At 43.5% G+C, this 19750-nt stretch overlaps 2 protein-coding genes across 6 annotated transcripts; both read left to right on the top strand.

The window, feature by feature from the left end:
• The first annotated feature begins 9 nt into the window (after nt 1-9).
• On the top strand, nt 10-7376 carry BCL2L2 (BCL2 like 2). 4 transcript variants are annotated; one of them, XM_016120491.2, is made up of 4 exons: nt 10-213; nt 510-597; nt 1072-1511; nt 2128-7376. In XM_016120491.2, the coding sequence occupies exons 3-4, from the start codon at nt 1080-1082 to the stop codon at nt 2275-2277; spliced, it is 582 nt and encodes a 193-aa protein (XP_015975977.1). In that variant the 5' UTR covers nt 10-213; nt 510-597; nt 1072-1079; the 3' UTR covers nt 2278-7376. The 4 variants fall into 4 exon arrangements, with proteins under 4 accessions (XP_015975977.1, XP_036074028.1, XP_036074027.1 ...); XM_016120492.2 differs by lacking the exon at nt 10-213 and adding an exon at nt 254-396; XM_036218135.1 differs by having other exon boundaries at nt 510-1511.
• Nucleotides 7377-9065: 1689 nt separating this feature from the next.
• Nucleotides 9066-16056, top strand: PABPN1 (poly(A) binding protein nuclear 1). Of its 2 annotated transcripts, none has more exons than XM_016120484.2 (7): nt 9066-11755; nt 12116-12230; nt 12939-13006; nt 13324-13430; nt 13893-13980; nt 14069-14220; nt 15143-16056. In XM_016120484.2, exons 1-7 carry the CDS (start codon nt 11405-11407, stop codon nt 15180-15182), a joined length of 921 nt encoding a protein of 306 aa, XP_015975970.2. In that variant the 5' UTR covers nt 9066-11404; the 3' UTR covers nt 15183-16056. The 2 variants fall into 2 exon arrangements, with proteins under 2 accessions (XP_015975970.2, XP_036074026.1); XM_036218133.1 differs by lacking the exon at nt 9066-11755 and adding an exon at nt 11863-11966.
• The last annotated feature ends 3694 nt before the right edge of the window (nt 16057-19750 follow it).

The raw sequence follows: 19750 nt of genomic DNA, 5'->3' as shown, positions 1-19750 counted from the left end.
TCTTCCCTAGTTGTGGCCCTTCCCAAGCCTGCGTCCCAGCCCCGCCCCTCTCTCTGGACGCATCTCTGGGCCCCATCATCACCCGGCGCCGGGCCCTCCCTCCCACCACCCCCCCTTTCTCCTCCCTCCTTCCTTCCCTCCCTTCCTCCCTCTCTCCCTCCCTCCCAGCTCCTGCACCAGGAAACGGCCTGGATCCCGGCAGCGGCCTGACCCGTGAGATCCCTAACCTGGCAGGCAGGCGGGGTTGGAGATAGGCTGAGGGTGGGGGTGAGGGAGGAGCTGGGCCTTTGGGCTGCACTGAGGGGAGCCGGGAGTAGAGATGGTGTCGGCAGGAAGCTCTTGGCCCTGGGTTTCCCGGGAGGACAGTCATTAAACATGGATTCAGCCACACAGCTGGTAGAGTGTTGGGGGCAGGGGCCGGTCCTGGGAACTGTAACCCCAGCCCTTTTCGGCCCAGACCCTGATCCCTGGCCTTCCCCGCCTATCTCATATCCTCCTCCCCTTCCCAGGGCTCCACGCTGGCCAGGAGGATGAAAGGCCTCAGCTGGGGGCTCCTTGCCACCAGCGCTGGGTCCTAAGATCTGCCATCCAGGCTGGGTGAGTGTCTCCTTCCTTCTCTGTCCCGGGCAACCCTTTGCTTCTCCCACCTTTCCCTTCAGACCTTGTTTCCTCTCCCATCTTGTGCCTCTGCCAGCATCTTCATATCTTAACCTCTAGGGAGGTCCTAAGCGTCTTCTCTAGCCAAAAGGTATGTACTGTGGAGAGCAGAGTTTGTAGGGATATCATAGAGCTGGTGTTGTCTTATTATAGGAAGAATCAAAAATATTTTTAAAGTAAAATGTACTAGTTTACCTTTAATTTGGCATATAACGAATTTAATGGCCAGCCTTCATGCCCTGGCCCCTCACCATGACTTAATATCCTTGTTCTTGCCTCTCCCGGCCGAATGGTCTCTGAGCATTTCCTCCCACCTCTCTCTCCCTATCTCGTTGGGTTGGATAAACCTGAAATGCCCCATTCTGGATCTTGGTCCATGTATTCATGCCAGTCTTTCATCCTTGACTGTTACAGCCGCCCGGATGGCGACCCCAGCCTCGGCCCCAGACACACGGGCTCTAGTGGCAGACTTTGTAGGCTATAAGCTGAGGCAGAAGGGTTATGTTTGTGGAGCTGGTCCCGGAGAGGGCCCAGCTTCTGACCCGCTGCACCAAGCCATGCGGGCAGCTGGAGATGAGTTTGAGACCCGCTTCCGTCGCACCTTCTCTGATCTGGCGGCTCAGCTGCATGTGACCCCGGGCTCAGCCCAGCAACGCTTCACCCAGGTCTCTGATGAACTCTTCCAAGGGGGCCCCAATTGGGGCCGCCTTGTGGCCTTCTTTGTCTTTGGAGCTGCGCTGTGTGCTGAGAGTGTCAACAAGGAGATGGAGCCACTTGTGGGACAAGTGCAGGAGTGGATGGTGGCATACCTGGAGACGAGGCTGGCTGACTGGATCCACAGCAGTGGGGGCTGGGTAAGAAATTTCTCAATTGCTGCTCTGCACATACCTCTGAAAAGCTGGTCTCCAAGGGAAGATGGGAAGGTGGGGGCACTCTGGCTGGAGGCCTGGGGTTGGCTGTGCTGGGAATGAGGCATGGGGGCTGAGGCTTCCTATCTGGGTGGAATCAGACGCCCTCACCATGGGCACCATGCTGGACTCTGAGCTCCAGGGCTGCCACGCAGTCATCTCTGGATGGGCTCACGGTCCAAAGCAGAAGACAAAATACACAGTATCCAGGGGAGTGCCCATAGGGAAGTGGCATCTAGCTGTCACCTGAGTACATGGCATGGGGGCAGGAATCAGGGATGGGCGGTGATCAGGCAAGCCTTGGCAAAGGATGCCAGTTCTGAGCAGACTTTTTAGCTAAGGAAAGGATGGAATTCGCTAGAGGCGGGGAGGGCAGATGAGCCATCCACTCGTGGGGGATGGGAGGGGATTGCAACCAGTAAAGCTTTGGCCAGAGAGGAGCTGGGTGTGGGGTAATGCTTGCAGTGGATGGAACTGGAACTCTTCCTCTCCTCTTTTCTCTACTCTTTCCTCTCCTGATACCCCTTTCTCCTTTCTCTCCTACTTCCCTTCTCTCCCACAGGCGGAGTTCACAGCTCTATACGGGGACGGGGCCCTGGAGGAGGCGCGGCGTCTGCGGGAGGGGAACTGGGCCTCAGTGAGGACAGTGCTGACAGGGGCCGTGGCACTGGGGGCCCTGGTAACTGTAGGGGCCTTTTTTGCTAGCAAATGAGAAAGTCAGGGCCGGGTGGGGCTAGGTGTGGCTGGGGGACAGGAGAGCAGGAACAGAACAGAGAAATGCCCTTGAAAGAAGTGGGGTGATGGATGGGCATGGCACGGGGATTGGAAGGGGCAAGGTAGTGTATGAGAGAGCTGAGTGTGCCAGGCAGGTGGTTGGAAGAGTGGGCTGAAGATCCTGGGAGTGTATTTGGAAAGTTAGGGGGCCAGGAGATGGAGTCATTCCACGGTTAGGGGGAGGTGGGAGGAATTATTCCTGTAGGTATAGGTACAGGAAACTGCAACTGGAGCTTGGTTTGCAGTCCTGAGGAAGGTGGACTTGCATAAGGGGTTGGCATCTCCTTTGGATGAGTGAGATTTGGGGAAAACACAAAAGGCACATCCCTTTGAATGGACGCTTGGTTTCTCAGGTGATAGGGAGAGGTGGCTGTGACAGTGGGCTGCTTGGACATGCGTCTGCATGTGCGTGCGTGCTCATGTGCATGCTGGGCTGCTTGTCTAATCTGGTGGTAATGGGATTCTTCAAGGAGAAAACATTCCCTCTTGTAGTGGCAAGAACTAGGGGCAATTCTCTGCCTCCCCTAACCCCCTACTCCCTCCTCCCCTTGTCTTGTCACCTCAAGGCTGAGGGAGAAACACTGTATCTAGTTGAGGGCTTTGGGCACTTCTCTACAGAAAGTCATTAGCAGGCCTTTGGAGAGAAGAGCAGTTCTGTAGCTGGCCTTGTTCCTTCATGGTCCCCCTTCCTTGTGCATCATGCACTTGCTGCTGCCTCCTGGGCTCTGACAGTAAGGCAGGGCTGCAGAGCCTGCAGTGGGTAGAGGCTTTGGTAGCTGAGCCTGCCTGCTGCCCTCCTTTCCCACTGGGGCACACTGGTGCCTAAAAGTGTTCCCTATCCCCGGGACCTTTTGTACCCAAACTTAAAGTCTAAATTGGGGCTCTAATTAATTTTCCTTTTGAGTGTGTGGATGTAAATCCTGATCTAGAATACAGTCTGAGTCCTGCACTGTGTCTTAGTGAGACTGTTGATGCCTTGAGAGGAACATTCCAGCTCTGAACCCCATGTATGTGAGGGTGATGTGAACTCTGTGACTGGCCTGTTCCGTGTAGTGGGCTTTGGTGCTGCTTTATCAAGGGCCAGGTGTATGGGTTCTAGAGTACCTACCATTTGTGTTTTCTTTGAAGCCACGCTATTTGCATGGGTGTTACTTGTCTGTACCTCAGAGTCTGAGGATGTTAACTTTAGAGCTCACAGTCCTCCAGAACAGATTCAGAATTATGGCTTTTTCTTTTGAGAAAGAAATGATTTCACTCCAGATGCATGCCCTGAGCCAGACCTCACTGCTGCACTTTCCAAGGTGCTAAAATTGCTGCTCTCCAATGCTGACTTCAGACACAGTGCTCTAGAACCCTGCCCTTGATCCTGAGCACTGTTCAGCTTAGCTAGACCATGGTTGACTCTTCTTGGAGATTTTCACTTGGTCCCAGAAGGTGGCAACATAGTTGTACTCACTAGATTGTGGGACCAAAATTGGCCTCAGGTGTTTAGCCCAGACTTTTGCTTTTGAGAGAGGGCTGCACTTTTTAATGGTATTTATGGGGGAGGTGGTAGGCTGCATGTGCCACTTGGTCTGTTTGTAAGTATGCCGATACCAGAAACTCAGAGCTGCTCTGTGGCAGGCAGTTGGGGTGGGGGGAGGTCTCTGACTTGCTCAGGACAAACCAGGCCAGTGGTTTTCAAACTGCTTGGCAGAGCCCCAAAGTTTCCTAGGGGTTGCCTCAGGAGTCCTTGGAAGAGATGAAGGTGGGGAAGCTGAGCAAGCTGGGCTATTTGCCCTCAAAGAGAATAGCTCCCCTTGTAGCTGTCTTATATATCGGGGTTCAGGGTAAGATTTTATTTGCATTAAGGGGTTTGCTGCTGAAGAAAAGTTGGAAAACCACTGCTGGATCATCAGCTCCAAATTGGAGCCTGTGCTCCCCCACGTTTGGGGCAGACTCATCACCCTACCCTATATCACAGGACTCCTATCCTTGTTAGCTCTTCTGGGGGGGCCTTTAGCAAACAGGGGCAGCAGGGCCCATGGTTTCCAAAATGCCCTGCTCTGAGGCCTTCACACTTGTGTGGAAGCAGAGGCTGTTTTCTGAAAGTGTAAGAAGCACGGTCTGGGTTCCCAGAAGCATAGCTTGGATGGGACCACAGTGGGCAGTTTTGAACTATCTTGCCCTTCTTAGATTGAGGGGCAATGGAAACCCCAGAGACTCTTCTGTCAGGGAAAAGTAGAGACTCTCTTCTAGAGCCATATAGTTCCTTGGGATTAGCTCTTGGCCAGGAAGGCTGAGTATGGCTCCCAATTTTTAAATCTATTTCATTTTTTTAAAATAAGGGAAATAAGTCTAATTGCCATTTTTCAGAATTTAAATAAATGGAGAGGGTGTTTCTTGCTCTCCAGAGCCCAAAGGGACAAATAGGAACTTGCTTAGGCCAAGGAAGGAGCAGAAGTAGGGCAACTGGGTCCTGCGATTATTAATCCCATTCCCCACTCATCCTAGGGCATACACTATTTTACTTTTTTAAATCATAAAACAGTGGGAGAACAGATTTGGTTAGTTTAGAAGAAAAGAAAAAGCTCTATAAATATAAATATATATTCCTGTATTTTTATTTAATAATTTATAAATACCAAGTTCATTTGACTTTTATTTTTGTGTAATATGTAATGGTCGTATTAAAAAATAAATAAATAAAGCCCAGAAGTTTAATGAGAAGGACTGAGCAGGGTTTGTGACTTCTACACTGGGGTTAGGACATTTCTTGATCCAGTCATCTCTTCATGAATTGTTAAGGGCAAGAATTAGAATAATAGATACTTTGGAAAGCATTGAGATAAAATTTTTTTTTAAAGAAAATCAGAATTGTTCCCCTATCCCCCCACCCTGGCCAAATGCCTGGAGACAAGAACTCTATCTATTGCCAGCCCAAGCCTTAAGAGGGTGTGTGTATATGGTACTTTGGGATGGCCATAAACAAAAACCAAAAGAAAACTAACCAAAAATCTTTTCATGATGGTAATCAAGTCCTCAGTTGTTGTTCACCCTCTAAACAAGAACTGTGTGATAATGAGCATTTCTCTTTCCCCAATACCCTGTTGCCTACTTCAGACTTAAAATAAGTCTGGCAGTGATGGAGCCCCTGCTTCCTTTCCTGGTCCCCTGAGACATTTGGTTTCAGCCATTCTAAGGCAAACTGTTAAGTTGAATGGAAACTACAGGAGTTATTCAGACATCCCTCTGTATTTCTAGGACCACATCAAAATCATGTCTGACAGAAATAGTGATCCTAATTTTAAATAACAAGCAGGAATTTCTAGTCTTTCTATAATCTAGTATGATAAAATGGTATTTGGGTTTGTGTTAAATTGTAGAAGTATACTGCTTAGAGAAATCCAGTGTTGTATTTCCATTCTCTATGCAAGCCATATTAAAATCCAAGAATGGCTTGGTGAACATAGCACTAGAGGAAATGGAACTAGATGCTCTTAATAGTTAATGTCATCAGGCTGTGATAGCTAGTGCATTTATCTCCACTGTAGCGTGATTGATTTAATGATTGATTGAGTTATATTTGCCTAGGTCCAAAAAGCATTTGCAACATCTTACTAGAACACAAAGTCAAAACAATAGGAAAATACAGACTTTTAAAGTAGAGGGTGAAGGAAAAGTTGAAAACATTACAAAAAAATGAAAGCAAAGGAAAAATAAATGCACAGAAAAGCATTCTATAAGCAGTATTAAAGCTAGGCTATGAATTCATTTCTGAGCTTGGCAGCTAAAGCAATTGGAAAATGATGACATTCACATTCTTCCTAGGATTTATGAAGGCCCATCAGTTACCAAGATGAGCAAAAAGTTTTGTGGTTCTTCTGGGAAGACATTGAGAGATATAGAGGACACCACCCTTTATAACACCTGACAGCGAATATGATGTTGAGTTTTTACACCACTGTTTCTTATAGAAACACCAAATGTGGATTCAGTAGGTCTTAAGCTTATCACGATTTAGCCTAAATATGCTCTATGATGCTATAGTTTAATAGAGGGCTAAATTTCAGACTGTGTAAACTGATGGATTGTTTATCCTTCAGACAGTTTTCTGTGAATGTTATTTCTCCAAATGACACTTTTGATAAAAGTTAAGCAACATTTAGTTACAATTTTTAGCAAATGGTTGAACTGTAGATATTCTGTGTTTTTACTGAAGGGCAGATCCTTTGGAAACTTTAAAAGCTGCCTTAAATGTGGATACAGGTGAGATATAAATAAATATTTTTTAAATCAACCAGAAAACATAATATAATGGAATGTTATATAGTTATTCATTCAATCATTCATTCATTCATGCAGTAAACAGTCAAGCATCTTCTATGTGCTAAGCACAGTTCTAGGCACCGAGGTAGAGAAGTGAACAAATAGGCACAAATTTCTGTCTTCATATTACGGTCTAGTAAGAGAAACAAACAAAAACTTAATATATTTTACAATATTAACATCACATTTCATATTGGGTGACAAATGCTATGAAGAAAAATATTTCAGTAGGGTGGGATTGGAAGGTGTACTTATGTATAGATGTCAATGCTAAATAGAGTGTTAGGGTAGGCCTCATTTCTAAGGTGACTTTTGAGTAAAGTCATAAAATGAAATTGGAAAATATTTTTATTGATAAGGAAAAATGTTTCTGTATCTTATTTGGTAAAAAATAGATTAGAAAATAATATATACAGTATGATTCCATTAAATAAAATACATACTTGTGTGTGCATGTACACCTCTATATGTATTTGTGTATTGAAAATTTCAGGAGTGGTATATGCCAGAATATCATTAGCGATCTCTGGGTGGTGGATTTTGTGGGTGGTTTTATTTTGTTCTTTTTACTGTCAGTATTTTCTGATTTTTGGATAAGGAACACATATTGCTGGTGCAGTATATTAAAACAAGATTTTCAGGTACAAAGTTTTTAGAAAGTTAACCAAGCAGAATGGAAATTAAGCTGACCAATAGAGGCTCCTCATTTAAATGGCTACCCAACTTCCATACAAGGGCAGACCTAGGGAGTTCAGGTAGGTAGGGCCAGACTTTGATTAGAAAAGAATTGGAGTCTGCTCTAAAATAGAGGTAAGTAAATGATCAAGGCTCCAAGGTTCTATACCAACACTGTCCAATAGAAATATAATGCAAGCCACATACATAGTTTTACATTTTCCAGTAGTGTCATTAAAAAAGCAAAAAGAAACAGGTAAAACAAATTTTAATTTTTTATTTAACCCAGTATGTAAAAACTGATCATCTCAATTTATGTAATTTATATTAAACAGTTATTTTACAGTCTCTTTTTCATGCTAAGCCTTTGAAATTTGGTGTATAATTGACACTTCCAGCACATCTCAGTTTGGACTACTCATGTTTTAAATGCTCGGTAGCGATGTCTGACTGACTAGTGGCTGCCATGTTAAACAATGTAGTTCTAAATTATAGAACATGATAATTATTGTAATTATTATTATAATTATTGTAGCTGGTAAAATTTCAAAGCAGGAGTTACAAATAGGCATGAAACTACCGAGAAACCAAGCATTTATTTTTGTTTAGTGAGAAAACTTTTCCCTTCTGGGCAGCACTGGAGATACCCTCATCCATTTTTATTGATTTAATTCTTTTATCAATACTACTGACCATTCACTTCTTTTAACACATTTTTCCTTCTAGGACACATCACTGAGTTTTAGTTTCCTCAAAACTCCATGGCCTAGTATTGATAATTACTGAAGGAAAATTATACTCAGAATGGGTAAATCTCACATCATTACATACTAATTTTTTAAAAATGCATTCTCAGAGAGGAATGTATCTCTTGATGTTCTCCATGAATCAGTTAACAGGAAAAATATGAACTCACATTATTATACAGAACATCATTCATTTAGCATTTATTTAACACATAGAGATATCCAATGGAAATACAAATATTAGTAAGGTGGTCTCCATGCTTTTTACAGTTTAGGGTCTAATAGGGAAGCGTCTTACTTTACAAGCCACCATTCAAGTATTTTTTTAAATGTGTGTGTTTGTAAAAGTAATCTTATGCTTATTAGAGTAAGTTTGGAAGTTGGAGTGTTTTTTTATTTTAAATAAAAATAATATATTATGGAAAAATTGTAGAACATAGAATATTATAAAGAAGATCAATTATAATCCTACTATCCAGAGAGAACCACTATTAACATTTTGGCATATTTCTTTCCATTCTTTTATCTGTGCTTATATTTTATGATCATACTGTATATATAATTTTGTATACTTCAATTCTGCTTACCATTATATTACATTTTTCCTTGTCATTAAAAATGTTTTGAAGGCATAATAACTATATAAATTTACACTTATGTTTGTATAAAAATTTTCCTGAAAGCGTCCACTTGGTCATTCAAGTTGTTGACATTTTTTCACTTTGATGAACATTTTTATTCTCAAATATTTTTCTAGTTTTCAGATTATTTCTTTTGAGCATATTATAAGAATACAATTACTGAGTTAAGAATTTCAACATTTTAAAAAGCTTTTGGTACATATTGCCAAATAAAAGATTGTAATGGTTTTTGTTCCTTTTCCTCCTTAGTGCCCAAGTTAGTTGTTTTTTAAAAATAAGATATACATAATTTTAATCAAACTTTACATACAATTTTACATTCTTTGGACTAAGAAAAATTATTTTTGCCTGTTATCACACACTATGTTGAACCTTTAATAGGTGCGTAATAATCTTTGAATGTAATTATAGTTTGTCTAAACATTATCTAGAAACTTAGTTTTTTTCTAATTTCAGCAGCATGTGTAATGTAATCTTTATGTATTAAAGCAGACCTTACAATAATTTTGATTGGTATTTGGAAGCTGGCTTTGAATTCCTGCTAATTCCTAATTATTTCCATGACTTGGGCAAGTTATTTCACTCTTCCCTCATCCTTAAAAAAGGTTATGGTTTTGGAAATAATAGGGTTGTTGTGAGAATCCAATAAGATAATATAATACGGAGCCTAGGATTAAGCCTGTTAACAAAATTGGATGCTCAACAAAATTAGAGTTCAAGGCATAAAAAGAAAATCACATTTCCCTTAATTGGCTTTCTTAGATTAAATTAAGTACCAATAAAACATTCAAATCTTGATTAGGTTACGATCAGTATAAAAGATTTTTCTTCCAGTCAACTAACAATCTTTTAGAGCTTGTCTTCGGTGCTCAACTTAGTTTTCCCAGATCACTGACGCTGAGATAGCTGATAAAGTGAAATTTTAAGCAACTGTGACTCTGCTCCAAGTTTCCCTGTTCCTGAGGTAAGGCTTTGTGAGAAAAAGTAAGAGTGAGGAAGCATGGGGTATACTGCGAAGCTTTTTACTTTTGGGTTTGTTAATAGGGCTTTCCTCTAGTCCAAGTTCCCCCTGCTCCAGCCAGGAGCATCTTGTTGGGATTGTTTAACTATTCGGTTGGGCTCATGTGAATCTATCTGGCTCTCAAACCGTACCTTGGTCTGGCTACAAATATTCCTCTTGCAGAATTAGCACCGCCGTTACTTCCTTTTTAATAAATGCTTAGGATCACTACTAAAATATGGCAAATCTGCATTCCAGGGGGTAGGTCTCTTTGGTATCTTAGAGTGCAACTATGTGGTGGGAACCTAATCAGAGAAATTCATCTGAGGTCTGAAGAAGGGTTTGGGGTTTGGAAAAGTTACGAAGATGAAGGGTGGTACCCAGGTCTCCTATCAGTGCATCCTTTGGTCAACAAATATTATTTGGGCACATAACTATGTGCTAGGCATAGTACCCCACGGTAGAGATGCAAAGATAAATAGCCAGCCTCTCATCTCCAAGTTCTCACAGCCTACTTAGGAAACTCAGCACAAAATGATTAAGCGCACAGTGAGGCACAAAATGACTAAGTGCTTGTCGTGAAAGAGGGGAGGCTAGTGGAAGGCTTCTCAAGAGGTAATGCTAGGTTTTGCAGTGGTCTTGTTGAAGAGGGACTGCATGCAGGTACACCCACTGGACCGAGGAGTGTGGAAATAACATTTGCGAAGTAGCCTAGTCCTGAGACTTCAAAGGCCACGGTAAGGAGTTCTAAGACTACTTGGACAGTAAAGGGGAGCCAGCTCAGTCTGGGAATCACATGGAGGGGTGACACTAATTGCAGGGCTGAAAGACACATTAGGGGGCTGTAGCAAACAGTCCAAATAAGAGAAACTGGGGCATGCACAAAGGGCTTGGAAAATATGCCTGTGCAGGAAGACAGGACGGACAGGACTCATGGCCAGTAGTTCTGTATTGAAGATTCCCCTGGTTTGCGAGACCTAGTAGATGGTGGTGCCAATAACCTGGATGAGAAAAGTAAGCTCCTTCCTGGGGCTTTCCATTCAAAACCCTCCACTTCCAGCAACATCCCATCTGCTAGTGCTTTCCGGGTGGGTAAAACAGTGTCCAGAAACCGCCGCAGTGTTTTCGGCCTATGGCTTCCAACGGCTTACTAATTGGCATCCAGCAGTATTAAGATGGCGGTCCTCTATAGACCAGTCATGTGACCTCGGATTTCCTTGCGGTAAGCCCAGCAGTCCGTTCGGGGTCAAGGTTCACCTGTCACAAAACGGGTGTCATCCCTTCAAATATCACGAGCCAATCGACATCTGAGACTGGGCCACTGCGGCGAGTCGAGCCGATGATTGGTTCTTTCCATTCGCCAAGCCAGCAACCAATCACGGAGCGTCATACATTTTGCGGACCCGCCGGTAGGCGGGAGAAGCAGGAGTGTCGTCACAGCCTGGCAGTATTGTTACCTAAGGACTAGAGAGGAGGTGGGACGTGTGCTGATTGACAGACCTGTTTCCCCTACAGGGATTTGAGAATTTGGCGCAATACCCCCGCCCTAGAGGTGGGGTCTTATTTGATTGCCAAGTAATATTCCCCAATGGAGTCCTAGCTCGTGGTGACGGGCAGGCTAGTTGACTAATGAGTCCTTGGCGGGGCCGGCGCAGCTCTCCAATCGCTGGGCGGCGGGCCCCAGTCTGAGCGGCGATGGCGGCGGCGGCGGCGGCGGCAGCGGCAGCGGGGGCTGCGGGCGGTCGGGGCTCCGGGCCGGGGCGGCGGCGCCATCTTGTGCCCGGGGCCGGTGGGGAGGCCGGGGAGGGGGCCCCGGGGGGCGCAGGGGACTACGGGAACGGCCTGGAGTCTGAGGAACTGGAGCCTGAGGAGCTGCTGCTGGAGCCCGAGCAGGAGCCCGAGCCCGAAGAGGAGCCGCCCCGGCCCCGCGCCCCCCCGGGAGCTCCGGGCCCTGGGCCTGGCTCGGGAGCCCCCGGCAGCCAGGAGGAGGAGGAGGAGCCGGGACTGGTCGAGGGTGACCCGGGGGACGGCGCCATTGAGGACCCGGTGAGGGAAGCAGGGCGAGCGAGCTGGCGGGCGACTGGCTGGCCGGGTCACGGGAAGCCCAGAGCTCAGGCGAGCGGGAGGCAGGCGGGGGGTGGGGGTGGGCGGGGAATAACGTGGCTGGGGCCGGGCTGGGGACGGATCCTCCACCGCGAGAAGAGGCCCAGCCGGGTTGATTCGGGCGTCATGGGTACCTAGTGTTGTTCTAGAGACGGTAGCTTGTTTTTCTTCTCATCAAGATCCTCGCGTGGGGCGAGGGAAATGGCCGAGCATGGCTGGGGCCGCGCGCGGACCGAGAGCAGAGCAGAGACCCTGCGTTGGTGCCTCTTAAGCTCTTCTCCATACCTTCCCCACTCATTGTAGGAGCTGGAAGCGATCAAAGCTCGAGTCAGGGAAATGGAGGAAGAGGCTGAGAAGCTAAAAGAGCTACAGAACGAGGTAGAGAAACAGATGAATATGAGTCCACCTCCAGGCAATGGTGAGTAACTGGCGGTTACACGCGGAGCGGAGGTCCTTCGATTGGAAGCGTTGTGCGATCACGGGTTACATGGGGTTAAATGCTCGGGACCTTGGAGCTGCTTGTCTGAGCAACTACTGGTCGGGTGTCCCGGTCATAGTCTATTGTTTGTTTCTTTGACCTTTATGAGACAGAAGCTATGTTTTAGTGATGGTAGTCTTGTACGTCCCTTTGTCCCTGTTACAAACGTGATTCTCTTTGTTCTTAGTTTACCTCTACTCTTTGTGGACGTTGGCAGCTGGCATTTGACCTTCAGGTCTTAATAGTTTTTCTTTAAGTTGGAGACCTTTTAGTTAGGAGTCCTAAGAGAAGCTGCTCAGCTGCAGAGGGTTCTTCTCTTTAATCTAGAATTGTTAAGTCTCACCTTACTTCATTTTGTTGACTTTTCAAATTATATGAACCTGAGCTGTTCAGTAGGGACTTAATTTGGGAACAGGAGGGGATTCTAGTATTGTTTGATTTTTTTAAAGAAGGTATTAATCTGTTTCTTAATTTGTCAAGTATTTGGTGAGCGCCTACTGTGTGCTAGACTGTTCTAAATAATGGGTACAGCAAAGAGCAGACAGAAGTCTTTGTGTTTACTAGTGGTGGTAGTGGTGCATATATTGGTCGAGCAGAAAACAAGTTTTTGGTGTTGCTTTTTTTATCCTGATTCTTTTTTCTTCATAGCTGGCCCAGTGATCATGTCTATTGAGGAGAAGATGGAGGCTGATGCCCGGTCCATCTATGTTGGCAATGTATGTCCTAGGGCACTGATTGGGGTTGGGGAAAGCTCTTATTTGGGGGAGTTACTTAATAATAAGAGTCTTGAAAGGAACTTTCCAAGAGTAAGTGGATAAGTGGTGGATTTGGGACTAGAGGGAGGGTTGGGAGGAGGTAATGGCAATCAGCAGAGGCTCTGGGTTTGGAAAGAAAAGAGGTTTAATTTCTTAGAAAACCAGATTTGGTGTGCCTTGGTGTATATGGATGGCCCAGCCCAAAGGCTAGGCAGGGTACCTGTTGAGACAAGAGTTTGTCCAGTACCTGTGAAATGTACCCACCCCCACCCCCACAGGTGGACTATGGTGCAACAGCAGAAGAGCTGGAAGCACACTTTCATGGCTGTGGTTCAGTCAACCGTGTTACCATACTCTGTGACAAATTTAGTGGCCATCCCAAAGGGTAAGTAGGAAAGTAAGTTGAGGTCATTTTAATCACAGTTCAAAAATAGGTTATACTTTATGTTGAGCACTAAGTTAACTTGTTAAAACAAGTGGTCTTTGTCTTTTAAGATATAGCATTAATGTTGACATGTATTGGGGAGTTGCACATAAATGCCATCAGAGGCCAGATGGATAACAAAGATGAAGGCTAGGTATGGGTGGGATCATGAACTAGAAGGGGAGGGCAGCTTCTGCTTGGCCCCAGCTGATTCTGCCATATGGAAATCCAGGCCATGTGTGTCCTATTTTATGATTTTCCAAGAGTAGGTGGAAATTTTGGTTAAAATCTTCCATTCAAAAATTTTTTGACCAATAATTTAAAACATGAACAAATTGTAGCCAAAGCATTTCTGTAAAGTTATGTTTGGTCTAAGAGCTGTTATTTGCAATTTCAGATAGCTAAAGTGATCATTACTTTCAGGTTTGCATACATTGAGTTCTCCGACAAAGAGTCAGTGAGGACTTCCCTGGCCTTAGATGAGTCCCTATTTAGAGGAAGACAAATCAAGGTAAGCCCCATGCTCATTGCTATTCCGGTTCTGTATATGCTCTCCAGGTCAATTCTAAGGCTCTCTGTTATACATATCTCACTCTTAGGTGATCCCAAAACGAACCAACAGACCAGGCATCAGCACAACAGACCGGGGTTTCCCACGAGCCCGATACCGTGCCCGGACCACCAACTACAACAGTTCCCGCTCTCGATTCTACAGTGGTTTCAACAGCAGGCCCCGGGGTCGCGTCTACAGGTCAGGATAGATGGGCTGCTCCTCTCCCCCGCCTCCCATGAGCCCTGTATGCTTCCTTCTCTCCTGATCTGAGGAACCTCCCTCCCTTCCCTTCCCCTTGGTCTCCAGGGACTTGGTCTCCTGCCTGTGCAGGGTGAGGAAGGTAGTTGGAGGCCAGTCTCATCATCTTTTTCTGGAGCAGGAATTGGTGATAAGGGCTGGATCACTCCACTCTGTCCTGAGATGCTTTTTTTTCTCCCCAGCCTTTTTTTTCTTGAGAGTTGGTGGCAGTGAGGGTGTTTACATAGAAGGCCGGGAAGAACAGGGCCTGGAAGCAGTGAGAGCACTGAAGGGAAATTTGCTACTTTTCCCAGAGTTGGGTAGGGAGTTGGAGTTTGTCCCTTGGAAGAATACCAGAGGCTAGTTGATCCTCCTCGACAGCCATGTGGGAGGATATTGAGATATTTATTCTATAACTGAGCCAGTCTTTTGCAAGGTCAATTTATATCTCACTGGACCTAGGGTGGTGAGCATGTTTTTGCTTTATTTCTGTATTTTCGTTTAAGTAGACAAGTTAGGAACATAGACTTGGGTTTTTCTTAATGTTTACCCATCTGCTCCCAGGAGTTAGAGATGATCTCTTGGTGACGGCCTAGGGTTTAAGAACTGTGGAAAATTGAAAACTGGATACACAATGAGTCCTTTTTCTTGCCCCTGTGTCTTAGATGCACTTCTCTATTGCCACTGTTTGGAGAGATATTCTGTTAATTTCCCCTCCCATTTGCCAGCTGTGTCACTATTTCTGGGATTGTGGGGTCATTTTTAGAGCACTTGGTAACTTCTTTCCCCCTTTACAGTAACTAGGGCGAGGGCCCACGGGGAGGGGCTTGTACTGAACTATCTAGTGATTATGTTAACACCTAACTCTCCTTCTTTCTTCTAGGGGCCGGGCTAGAGCGACTTCATGGTATTCCCCTTACTAAAAAAAGTGTGTATTAGGAGGAGAGAGAGGAAAAAAAGAGGAAAGAAGGAAAAAAAAAAAAGAATTAAAAAAAAAAAAGAAAAACAGAAGATGACCTTGATGGAAAAAAAATTAAAAAAAAAAAAAAAAAGATATACTGTGGAAGGGGGGAGAATCCCATAACTAACTGCTGAGGAGGGACCTGCTTTGGGGAATAGGGGAAGGCCCAGGGAGTGGGGCAGGGGGCTGCTCACTCACTTTGGGGATTCGCCATGGACACGTCTCAACTGCGCAAGCTGCTCCCCCTGTTTCCCTGTCCCACTTCACCCCCTTGGGGCCTGCTCAAGGGTAGGTGACAAGGGTGGTAGGAGGGGTTTTTTTTTACCCAGGGCTCTGGAAGGACACCAAACTGTTCTGCTTGTTACCTTCCCTCCATCTTCTCCCTAACTTTCACAGTCCCTGCCTGCCTGCTCCTGTCCTGCCAGGTCTACCACCCACCCCACCCCTCTTTTCCGGCTCCCTGCCCCTTCAGATTGCTTGGTGATCTATTTTGTTTCCTTTTGTGTTTCTTTTTCTGTTTTGAGTGTCTTTCTTTGCAGGTTTCTGTAGCCGGAAGATCTCCGATCCGCTCCCAGCGGCTCCAGTGTAAATTCCCCTTCCCCCTGGGGAAATGCACTACTTTGTTTTGGGGGGTTTTGGGGTATTTTTTTGTTTTTTAGTTTTTTGTTTTGTTTTTTTTTTCCTTTGCCTTTTTTTCCCTTTTATTTGGAGGGAATGGGAGGAAGTGGGAACAGGGAGGTGGGAGGTGGATTTCGTTTATTTTTTTAGCTCATTTCCAGGGGGTGGGAGTTTTTTTTAATATGTGTCATGAATAAAGATGTTTTTGAAAATAAAAATTGGTCTTTTGAGTGTAAGGATTGTTTATCTATTTTCCTATTCTCTCTTAGATCGCAGATGGCTGTTGTTTGTCTTTTGTGGAAGTTCTGGTGTTGTGGAAGGAAAGTTCTCACTTATGAATCAAGGAGTAGGAGTTAAAATTATAACTAGCAGGAACATCGTGTGTTTAGTTGAAGATGATGGATTTTCTGGTTAGCACTGAGCCCTAGTTGGCATTTGAGAGGTAAATTAAATGAGCCTGGGAAAGTAAAGAATGGCCAGATTAGAGTGACCTAATAGTGTTCCTGATTTTTAAGTGTAAATGAATTACCCATACCAGCATCTTTGGATTCTTATATTGGGCTCTATGTAACCTTTCTTGTTTACCCCAAGGTAGGCTCAATAAAAGAATGAACATTTAGCTAACAAAGACAGTTGTAAAGTTTATATTATCTTTAGCCATGCAGTGACTATCAGCTAGCTAACTTATTTTGGATCATTCCATTAATAAGGACTTTAAAACTGGCTTTCATGGTTTCAGTATCCTTTAGTAGTTTAGTTACTTGGTCTTATTAATAACGTAATTTCTCCATTTTAAATTCTAATGTCAGATTGGTTATCCTCCCCACACACAGACTCAACCTTTTCATAGATTCTCCATTCCTAAACAAGGTTTCAAATATTTAAACCTCTATACATGCCATTCACTCCCATTCCCAGGATATTTTATTATATGATTGCCTCTGACCAATTACGTTAGGTTAAAAAAAAAAAAATGGTTCTATTTTATATGCACAAAACCTTAACTCACCTTTTAAGTGGCTTTGTATTTTGAATTCTTAGGTCAGTATTGACATTTTAGCATTTGATCATTATACTATCTCTTGTGTGATTTGTTAGGCATTTGTTAGACCTGTCTCTAGAGTCAACTATAATAGTGCCTGATAGTTTGTGGAGACGTCTACAGAGGCTGATTTAGCAAGAGGCTAGATAAAGTGTTCAATATTAACTGCTAGAATGCGAAACCATCTAAGTGGTTTGATGCTATTAATGCTGGGAATATTTCATCTGTCCACCAGGGGGAGCTAAATAAATGGCTATCAAAAATTTCTATAAATTGTTGGATTTTGGAGGATGAATGTCAATTTTTGGACCCTTCTTTGGTTTTAATTTTGTGTTCAGTCAATTCTCAATATCCTGTCCATTCTCTCCATTCTACTTTCGCTGCTTAAGCAGCCCTCCCCCCACCACCACCCCATCATGCCAGGGCCTCCTGCCAAATGTCTGGCTCCAAATTTCATGTTACCAGAAAGGCCCCTGTGCTGCCACCAGTATAAACATGAATGGCACTAAAGCCTTTTCCAATTTGATTCTTATTAAATCTCACTGCCACATCCTGCCCTACATCTGATGCATTTGTAATTGAGTTTTATTTTATTTTCATGTATTGTCCATGCTCTTACTCCAGCCAGCTATGCTCAACCCATCTACACTATCAGAATCTTAAGATGTAAACCAAGTACCACAGTTAGGAAAGCTTTCTTAATTCCCTCGTCAGAATGAATCACTTCTGCATATGGGGCAAGTTGCTCCTATCATGGTTTTATATTTAAAATAATTACATCCCCAGTTCTCCCACTAGACTACGGGCTCCTTGAAGGCATGGATTGTGCTTTTGTACCAGCCAATTAATAGATGCGTGAAAGATGTTAAGGGTGTGATGGGTCCCTTTATCTCAAACCTGCTGTTTTCTAATGGGAATCAGATTTCTTGCTTGACTTGGTGTTTTTTTTTACCTGTATCCTCCATGATTTGAGAGGAAGCGGCATGGAAAGAAAGTTGCTTTTGGGGAGAAAGGTTGGTTGCTTTTCTCTCAATCACTCCTGATAAGCTCCCTCTTAACCAAAGAATAGGAATGAGCCCAGTCTCATTGGGATTCTGTGGGATGGAAGTGTGTAAAGAAGAGGTTGGTGGGGAAGGCACCTGTCTACAAGATTTCTTTGGCGTGAGGGTCTTTGGGTGATACAAAATGAATGAAGACAGCACAGTGCTTTTTCAGGCACATTTGCCCAACCTGACAGCAATAGAAAAAAGCAGTTGCTGGGTCTTTTCAATAATTGCTTTCCTCTTATATGTAGTTTAAATGAATAGCCTTTCTCAAATCATGACCTAATATAAAAGTATCTTTGAAACCTACTTATTTCTCTTGTCTCTTTCCCCTTTTTTATACCTAGACTAACCATTCAACAAACATTTACTGAACAAGTGCTGGGCACATTGTTTTTGGTGCTAGAATTTGTTACAGAAAAAATTAGGAAACTACTGAAGAAAATGTCAATTTGCTGCTATACCTGTAATTTACATCTTACCCAAAACCTCTGGGTTATGTTTTGAGATGTAATTCACATGCCATAAAATCTACCTTTTTAGGTGTATAATTCGGTGGTATTGTGTGTGTGTGTGTGTGTAACCTCACCACTACCTAGTTTTAGAACAATTTTATCACCCTAAAGAGAGACTCTATACCCATTAGTAAGCACTCCCAATTCCCCCCACACCAATCCCTAGCAACCACTAATTTATTTTCTGTCTTTGTGAATTTACCTATTCTGAGTATTTCATATAAATGGAATCATAATATGTAACCTTTTGTGTCTGGCTTTCACTTAGCACAATGTTTTCAACATTCATCCATGTCGTGGCATATATCAGTACTTTGTTCCTTTTTATGGCTGAATAAATACTTGTGTAGATACACATTTTGTTTATACATTCATCGGTTGATGAACATCCGGGTTTTTATTTTTTGACTTAGGAATAGTACTGCTACACACATTTGTGTAAGTTTTTGTGTAAACATACCTTTTCCTTTCTCTTGGATATATACTAGGAGTGGAGTTGCTAGGTCATAAGATAAAAATGTTTTAACTTTCTGAGGAACTGCCAAACTTTTCCAAAGCAGCTGCATCTTACATTTCAACCAGCAATATTTGAAGGTTCTAATTTCTCCACATCCTCACCAAACTTGTTATTGCCCATCTATTTTATAAAAGCCATCCTAGTGGGTATGAAGTGGTATCTTATATTTTTGATTTGCACTTTTCTAATGACTAATGATGTTGAGCATCTTTACTTGTGCTTATTGGCTATTTATATATCTTTGAAGAAATGTCTATTCATATCTTTGTCCATTTTTAATTGCGTTATTTGTCTTTTTATTGAGTCGTAGGAGTTATTTATATATTCTGAATACAAGACCTTTATTGGATACATATGATTTGCAAATATTTTTTCATATTTTGTGGGTTTTTTCACTTTCTGGATATGTCCTTTGAACTGGAAAGTCACACAGATTTACATGTGTTTTCCCCTGAGAGTTTTATAGTTTTAGCTCTATTTAAGTCTTTGACCCATTTTTTAATTAATCATGTATGGTGTGAGGTAGAGGTCCATTCTTCTGCACGCAGATAGATATGCATTAGTGCCAAAATTAGTGCCTTTAACCATTTGTTAAAGGGCTATTTATCCATTGAAAGATTTTGGCACCCTCGTACAAAATCAATTGACCATAAATATATGGGTTTATTTCTGAGGTCTTGATATTCCATTGACCTATATGTCTGTCCTTATGCCAGGACCACACTGTCTTCATTACTGTAGCTTTATAATAAATTTTGAAAATGAAAAGTGCGAGGCCTCCAATTTTACTCTTTT

Source organism: Rousettus aegyptiacus, unplaced genomic scaffold, assembly GCF_014176215.1.
Source record: "Rousettus aegyptiacus isolate mRouAeg1 unplaced genomic scaffold, mRouAeg1.p scaffold_m13_p_3, whole genome shotgun sequence".
In the NCBI taxonomy this organism is placed as follows: Eukaryota; Metazoa; Chordata; class Mammalia; order Chiroptera; family Pteropodidae; genus Rousettus; species Rousettus aegyptiacus.
The sequence above is the reverse complement of the archived record's forward strand: the minus strand, read 5'-3'. Positions and strand labels throughout refer to the sequence as shown.

Excerpts from the sequence above, each read along its gene's own strand:
- BCL2L2 (XM_036218135.1), top strand. The coding sequence starts at position 879 with ATGGCCAGCCTTCATGCCCTGGCCCCTCACCATGACTTAATATCCTTG. Across the intron at positions 1,512-2,127 it reads TCCACAGCAGTGGGGGCTGG|GCGGAGTTCACAGCTCTATA; the intron begins GTAAGAAATTTC and ends TCTCTCCCACAG.
- PABPN1 (XM_016120484.2), top strand. The coding sequence starts at position 11,405 with ATGGCGGCGGCGGCGGCGGCGGCAGCGGCAGCGGGGGCTGCGGGCGGT. Across the intron at positions 11,756-12,115 it reads ACGGCGCCATTGAGGACCCG|GAGCTGGAAGCGATCAAAGC; the intron begins GTGAGGGAAGCA and ends CACTCATTGTAG. Across the intron at positions 12,231-12,938 it reads GAGTCCACCTCCAGGCAATG|CTGGCCCAGTGATCATGTCT; the intron begins GTGAGTAACTGG and ends TTTTCTTCATAG.